The sequence below is a fragment of the Apodemus sylvaticus genome, chromosome 1 (assembly GCF_947179515.1).
Source record: "Apodemus sylvaticus chromosome 1, mApoSyl1.1, whole genome shotgun sequence".
NCBI lineage: Eukaryota > Metazoa > Chordata > Mammalia > Rodentia > Muridae > Apodemus > Apodemus sylvaticus.
The window spans coordinates 101,986,955-101,995,214 of NC_067472.1; the positions used below are offsets into that span (position 1 = coordinate 101,986,955).

Consider the following 8,260-nt stretch of genomic DNA (forward strand, 5'->3'; position numbering starts at 1 on the left):
ATAGTATAGTGAATCCGGTAGAAGAGAGTGCAATAGTTTTGCAACCATTGGAAGCAACTCCTGTAGATGTAGACCGGAGCAGAGATGGGATTGAACATCCCCCGAACACAGAATACATTGATCTCTGACTCAGAAACACATGCTACATTGAGCTGTTTGCAAAGCTACAGAATACCCTGAAGAACTTTTCTCCCAAGAATCTTCTTTGTCATCATGGGTCCCAAATGTATTAGTAGTACTTGGAAAGAGGGAAATAAGACAACTCTATACTCAGTTATGTGCAAGTGTGCAAAATGCCAATGATAACAAGTAACCCTCAGCTTTCAACTCATACTATAGGTGTTTTCTGCTCTCTCTCTCTCTCTCTCTCTCTCTCTCTCTCTCTCTCTCTCTCTCCCTCACCCTCTCTCCCTCTCTCTCTCTCTCTCTCTCTCTCACTAGAAAACATCTTTCTGAGTTCAGTATTTTTCAGGCTTTAAAAAGTTGAAATCCTGCTGTGGGGCAGCTGGTACCCATAGAGGTGTCTCCCTTTCTCTAAAGAGAAGGGGAGGAGGGAATGGGGGCAGGGAAGAATTGGGAGGACAGGAGGGAGGAGGCCTGTGGTCAGGACAGAAAGTGCATAAATAAATAAATTAATGAAAAAGGAAGATAAAAGTTGAAATTTTGGGCTAGTGAGTTCAGGTAGAGGAACTAGCACACACTTTTGATGACCTGTCTAAGATCCCCAAATCCTACAGAGTTTTGTAGGACAAAACCAGCTTCTGAGAGCTGTCCTCTGACCTTCCCTTGCTGGCTATGGCACAGACATGCTTGTGCTCACATACACATACACACAAACAAAATAAATACATTGAAAATGTTGAAGCTCAGTAGTAGCTGCACAATTTAGTTACATAATTGAGCAGAAGAATGGTGACTTAATGCTTGAATCATATTAATATGGGGTAAGTGCTATACCAATATTGAGCATGGGAATTGTTTGTTATTTATACTAATAAATGTATATTTTGCTTTGCTACTGCTTAAGAAATATGGACCAAATCCATAAATAATGGAGTGTAATTTTGCTTTCTGAGATAATGTATTTGTTCTTACTAGCAAAGTAAGTATTTTATATAGAGTATTAGCTTCTAACTCAATTAAGAACCTACTAATAATATTTTTTATTGACTGAGAAGATTCATTATTTTGAAAACAATCTATGTCTGATAATAAATGAAATAACATTGTACAATTTGTACCTGTTTCATTTCTAATAACTTTTCTTTATAGTCAGAAACAGTTATTTATATTATTTGTAAAAATATTCTTATAGACATTTGGATTTTAAATGCTGGGTTGCATTTCTTTGTTTTCTTCTTTTTTTCTTTTTAAAAATTTATTGATTGATTTAATGCATATTAATACACTGTAGCTGTCTTCAGACACAACAGAAGAGGACATCTGATCCCATTACAGATGGTCATGAGTTACCATGTGGTTGCTGGGGATTGAGCTCAAGATTTCTGGAAGAACAGTCAGTGTTCTTAACCACCGACCCATCTCTCCAGCCTAAGTTGTATTTCTTAAGAATAATGACAAATCTCCCTTTTTGCGGAATAATTGTATGAAATATTTCCAATCTACTACCTTTCACCCTCTTATATAAAGGCTTTGTATATGTCTACTTAACAGGAATTTGTTTGAGATTTAGAATTATTTTACTTTTATCTTTTAAAAAACTGGCTTTGTGTTGTGTGCAAAAGGCATTTGATGATCTGGTAAGCCATAACTTGATCATTATTTATAGAAAAACTCATCTCAGTTAATAATAGCAGTAGGAAATGGATGTCAAGTTCATAAAGAAATGGAGATGTAGTTCAGTATCCGAGTACTACTAGCCCAGCATGCATCTGGTCCTGGATTCAATTGCAAGCACCCAGGAATCTTGTTTCCTCATTTTGTATTTACCTTTACTATATGGTCTTGTAGTATACTCAGCCTTTGTTAAGCCTTCAAACAATTTATACGGAGTTTTACTTCACTAGTGACACTATTCCATTGCACTATACTTAATCACAATGAAAAAACAAACACCAAATGTTCTACCTTTACATGGAACTGAAGAATTACTATACACTATAAAGGAGAGGGTGAATAAAAGGCATATATAGAAGTCTTGAGATTGTACTTCACATTGCAGAGCTTTGGAAGTCCAAATAAATTTTAATGCAATAGCAAATCTTAAGTGCATGTAATTATACATGCACAGATGAAGTCAATAAATTAAAGATTCATTTAATGGATAATTATTTCCATTTTATCACATATATCTGATAAACTGATCCTCTATAATGGAAGGAATATATCTTTTATTTACTAAATATGAAGAAGATGCATAAGTAGCAACAGATAAATTCCTTCCTAGCTGAGAGTCACAGAGGTCTCTGAATTCATAGCTCAACACCATAGTTTAAGAACATATCCAGTTGGTAATGGAGCAGTGAATCCTCCCTTCTCTTTTTCGTCCCCCATATAGTACATCCCACCCAACAGTCTCGCCCCCTCATTTTCCCAGATCCACCTCCCCTCAGAAAAGAGCAGGGCTCTCAGGGACACCAACCAAACACCGCATAAAATAAGTACAGGCACATACTATCATATTAAGGTTGGAGAAGGCAGCTCAGTAAGAGAAAAAGTGTCTCACAAGTAGACAAAAGTGTCAGGGACAGAACTTGTTCCCACTGTTAGGGTTCCCACAAGCACACCGAGCTCCTCAGCCAGAACACATATGCAGAGGACTTAGGTCAGACCCCTCCAGGCTCCCCGATTTCTGTGAGTCCCTATGGATCCCAGTCATTTGACTCTGTGGGTCATGCTCTCAAGGTGTGCCCCTGATCACTCTGCTTCCTCTGATCCTTCCTCCTCTTCCCGAGTGCTTCCTAATGTTTGGCTGTGGCACTCCCAATCTGCTCCCCTTGGTGGCTAGATGAAGTCTTTCTGGTCTTTTTGATGACAATTCCACTAGGCTCCACTCCCAGAATACTCTGCTGACAGGACAAACTGTAGCTCATTTTGTGCCTGGCTTGATGTCCCAATCCCTCCATTTGAGGCCTTGCATAGTCACAGAAGATCGTCAGTTCAAGGCCCTGTGCCTCCCATTACTAGGAGTCTTTGCTCAGGTTACTCTCATAGATTTCATGGAGTTTCCATTGCACTAGTTTCTACCTTGATCCAAATACCCTCCTCCCCATTCCAGTCATTTCTTGGCGTATTTTCTTCTTCCCGCCATTCCACTTGATTCTTCCTGTTACCAACCCACCCTCTCGCAGTTTACCCACAAATCTATACTGTTTACCCTTCTCAAGGAGATCCTTTCATCCTCCTCTTGAGCCTTACTTATTACTTACCCTCTCTGAGTCTGTGGATTTTACTTTACAGATAATATCCTCTTACAAGTGAGTACAGGCCATGTTTGTCTTTCTGGGTTTAGGTTACCTCACTGAGGATAATTATTTCTAGCTCCATCTATTTGCCTGCAAATTTCATGATGGCATTGTTTTTAACATCTGAGAAATACTCCATTGTGTAAATCTAACACATTTTCTTTAGTAAAGTGAATCCTTGCTCGATGCGGAAATGCCCTTGGGGATATATAACCTGACTCAGAAGATGAATACATTGTGCTCTTCTTTGTATATTTTATAAAGACATGGTAGGTGAAGACCATTCCCAGGTCAGCAGAACTGCCTCTGTGGCTGAGAAGCTATGGTCTGAGAAGAGCTGGTCAGATTTCAAATCACTTCATTGATTTTGCTTCATGGTACATAGAAAATTAACCCGTTGGCCAGACACTGCTTGGGGCACAGATGCTCTTTTCTTCTGATGACTATTTTTCAGAAGAGTCTCTCCTTCTTGAGATCCTATGGAACTCTCTACAATGTGAATGGCAGGTTTCCTGTTTTACATGTTGATTTTATTTGTCATAGGTATCTTATGAGTCTTTTATTTTCTTTGAAGACAAACATGTCTATTATGAGGTGACAAAGTGCAGAGCATTTTAGTGTTATTTCAAGGGAACTTGCCAAATACTTTTTAGTAGGAATTTTTTTGATGAGAAAGGAAAATAAAATAGGAGAATCTTTTTAAGGTAATGTTTTATTGAACATTTGGAAATTCCACACAATGCACCCCTATCGCTTTCACTTCTCCATCTTCCCAAGTCCACCCCAAGTGTTGTAGCCTCCCAAAAAACAAGAAGATGAAAAAAAATCAATTCCAATTTGTGTTGCTCTTCTACTCACTGTAGCATGGTCAAACTCACAGTGTCAACCCTTTAAAGATAATGGAGTCCTTAACCACAAGGCAGGAGAGCAAGTCTTCTGTGCTATTGGAATTGTCCCTCTGAGCTTCTGTCCTTATCTCAATCCTTGCCATGGAGGGTGAGGCTCGCAGCCAAGACAAGGCAGGGCACATGTATGACCTTCCATACTCACACATTCTTTCTGTCAACTAAGAATTGTTTACAGTTTATCTTAGTTTGGATGCTGTCCAATACTTCATTTTCTTAAATTACCTAGGTCCAGGGGGATTTAAAAAGAAGAAGTAAAGGAATTGTCTTTTAAATATTTTTCCTGGTACTAACCTAGGTATTTCGTTATTTCAATATGAAAAGCCATTGAGTTTAAAGGAAACATTGTAACAAAACAACAATAAAACCCAGTGGTGGTTGGCTAAGATCTGCTAAGGGTTGTAATTTCAGGGGTAGCCTACCTATGGCTAAAACAGTTACTGTATGAGCAGCCACAACAGCAAAAACAAGCAAAACGAACCTCGGGCCTTTTCCCTGTGTTTCTGAAAAGCAGTAGAACTTGTATTTTATGGAGGAGAAAGAAGGGAGAAAGTGGACAGAGCTAGAGGCCATTTGAGGATCCTTCTAGTCTCCTACTCCTTGTTTTCTAGCTCCTTTTGTTCTTAAACATTTTACTTATAGCTATAATAAGGTAACACATTCACATAAGTATATTTATAAATATGTATATATGTGTATATATACATACACAAGTAGTGTGTTTATTTGCAACATTAATTTAAAATTTCCATTAATTGATTAATTAATTCACTTTACATCCTGATTGCAGCCCCCCTCTTCTCTCAGTCCCCCCCAAATAACTCCTTCCCCATCTTCTCTTTCACCCCTGAGAATGGGGTGGTTCCCTCTGGGTACTAACTCTCACCCTGCCACTTCAAGTCACTGCAGGCCCGCCCCTGTCTTCTGTTTGCCACCAGGAAGAATCTCTCTTACTTTTATTTAATGATTCCTTTTCTTTTCATCAATATATTTATTTAAAAAATAAAATCTTATGTAGTTAAAATTATTCTTTGTATCCTAAAGCAAAAATAAGAGTTTTTTAATATGACTTGCAAAAGCTATTTTTAAATGGACCATTATATTTGACTGTAGACTAAACATCCCTATTTATTTTCCCTTTGAAATAATTTTGATATAATATTATTTGACCATTCTCTAAAAAGCTAACTTAGTAGGCCAGTAAGCATATGTATTTCCTATTGATCTCCTTGGTGTGTTTTGAGATCTGGCTCACAAATACTAACACCATCAACATTCCAAAAAGCTCCTTCTCCTTTGACCTAACATTTGTCTTTAACATTTATCCAGTAGAGTTTTGCATACAAAGGAAAATGTTGTATCAATGGTGACCTCTGCTGCTGGTCTCTCGCTCAGTTTCCCTGGCAAGAAGATTCCATAGTCATCCCCACTTAAAATTTTCAGCTGGAAATAAGCAAAACCGTAGTCTGAGCTCATCAAAATTAGGTTAAGGAATTTCCCAGTATATGTTAGCACTCTGCTGTCAAAGAGATGACACATAAGAAAAAATCATTGTAAAAGAAGGTCAGAAAGAATTATTTTTAATTGTCTAATTGTAAATCATGAATGTTTTGTGTGGCATATTGCAGGATTTTTTTTTTTTTTAGCTAACTAACAATCCTAGAACATAATTTCTGACATCTCTTAGCATGGAATTGTATCAAAGAAAACTATTATTCCAAGAAGTTAAAAAAAAAAGAGAGAAACCAGACTTCTCACCCATCACCCACCCTATAGAAAGGTCTGTGATTTAGGTGTCTATGACATTTAGACATCTGAGTCCTGACCTTCTTGGAAAAAGATAAATGCTGTAGACTGAAAAGATGTAGAAAGCTCTCAGTGTCAGCAGCTGCCAGTTTTCTGAGGTAAATTTTGTTCATTCAAGTGAGTTCTGAAAGTATATCAGTTCATCCTTGAAGTTAAAGCAACCTGTGATCACTTAGATCAGTGTTGTAGGAGAAAACAAGACAGCAGTGGTGATTTTATGCAATGCAGATTAGACAATAAAATGGTCTGCATATAGATAATGAAGTGGTATTCTTACAGATGCTGCATTAGGATGGAAAACAGAAATGACTTTAATCTCAAAAATCTACATAATGTGCAATTCATTCTCTGTGCCTCATGTGATTAATATGAATATTAAGTCAATCAATGCATATAAAGATTTTAGAATACAACATGGCACATTTGATGACTCAGTAAAATTAATTGTTACAGGAAAAACTCTTACTTTATAAAAACATTTCCTAGCTTGTTAACTGCAAAACGTTACATAACTACTTAGTTGTCTCCAACCTTTACCTTTCTGCAGATGACACAGATATTACCTGAATACCTTATTGATTTGTATCCCCTTATTTTATGTTTTAAGTTTTGTGCCTTCATTTTTCTGGTCTCATGACTTGCCCTCTAATTACTTATGATATTGATACTGCTAATGCTGAAAATTCATCATAATGATGATATCATTATGAGAACCCATAGGCAGTATAATCATTAGAACCTAAAAAAAGATATGGAAGTCACAGTTTGATACGGCGAAACATGCGGAATACGGCACGACGGATCTCCTTTGTCTTGGCACTGTAAATGAGAGGGTTGAGAACAGGAGGCACAAAGAGGTAGACATTGGACATGAGGACATGTACGTATCGTGGGGCATGCTTCCCGAAGCGGTGGACTGTAGAAACCCCTATCATTGGCACATAAAATGCAAGTACAGCCAAAATATGTGACACACATGTGTTGAGAGCTTTAAGGCGTTCCTCATGAGAAGCAATGGCCATAACAGAACGCAGAATGAGCACATAGGAGAGGACGATTAAAAGCAGGTCCATGCCAAAGGTAGACACAAGAACAAAGAGCCCATAGATACTGTTGATGGTAATGTCGGCACAGGCAAGCTTCATCATGTCTGGGTGCAGGCAGTAGGAGTGGGACAGAACATTGGATCTGCAGATAGGTAGCCTCTTGATAAGGAAGGGCAGAGGGAAAAGGGTGATGAAGCTGCGAGCAATCACAGCTAACCCCACCCCAGCAATGAATTCATTGGTGAGAACAGTGGCATAGTGCAAGGGATCGCAAATGGCCACATAGCGGTCAAAACTCATAGCCAGCAGAATTCCTGACTCCATCATCGAGAAAGAATGAATGAGGAACATCTGGACCAGACAGGCTTCAAAAGCAATGCTGCGGGCATCCAAGCAGAATGTTCCGAGCACAGTGGGCAGTGTGGCCACGGACATGGCTACATCACTGAAAGACAACATGGACAGGAAGTAGTACATGGGAGCATGGAGGCTGGACTCCACCCACACAGCCTGCAGGATCACAGTATTTGCCCCGAGGGCCACAGCATACATCACGCAAAGGGGCCCTGCCAACCAGGGGTGGAGGCTTTCCAGACCAGGGATACCAGTCAGGAGAAAGGAGGCAGGGCGAGTGACATTGAACAGCGCCATCACAGAGGGAACCCAGGATGTGTCTCCGGGTCAGATTTTCTTGCTTGGAGAATTTCAAGATTTGTGCTTACTGCAAGACAAGAAACTCAAAATTCTCAGATACTGTGAAGCAGTGTTTACAATTAAAAGCTGGTACACTCATGAAAGCATTGGTTTGGAAGTAGTGCAGGCACACTGCCTTTCTTCTTATTTTATTAATACCATTTACAAACAAGGATAGCATTTCCCTGTTTTATGATGTAGAATAACATTGTCTAATACATTAGAAATAGCAGTTAGACTGAGACACATGTTTCTACCATGTTACTCACATTTCTCATAAATTTTATAAGTATCATTCAGGAGAAATATGTAAACAGTAATTCAAAAGGTGTGTTGTTGCAGAAGGGAAGCAGCTGTTGGAATCACCAAAAACTCTTGGAAGTAC

The 8,260-nt window shown here is 38.7% G+C and overlaps 1 protein-coding gene across 1 annotated transcript; it reads right to left on the reverse strand.

Annotated features, from left to right (window-relative positions):
• Positions 1-6,894: 6,894 nt before the first annotated feature.
• On the reverse strand, positions 6,895-7,833 carry LOC127680737 (olfactory receptor 51I2). The gene has a single exon (XM_052176396.1). It carries the CDS (start codon positions 7,831-7,833, stop codon positions 6,895-6,897), a length of 939 nt encoding a protein of 312 aa, XP_052032356.1.
• Positions 7,834-8,260: the final 427 nt, after the last annotated feature.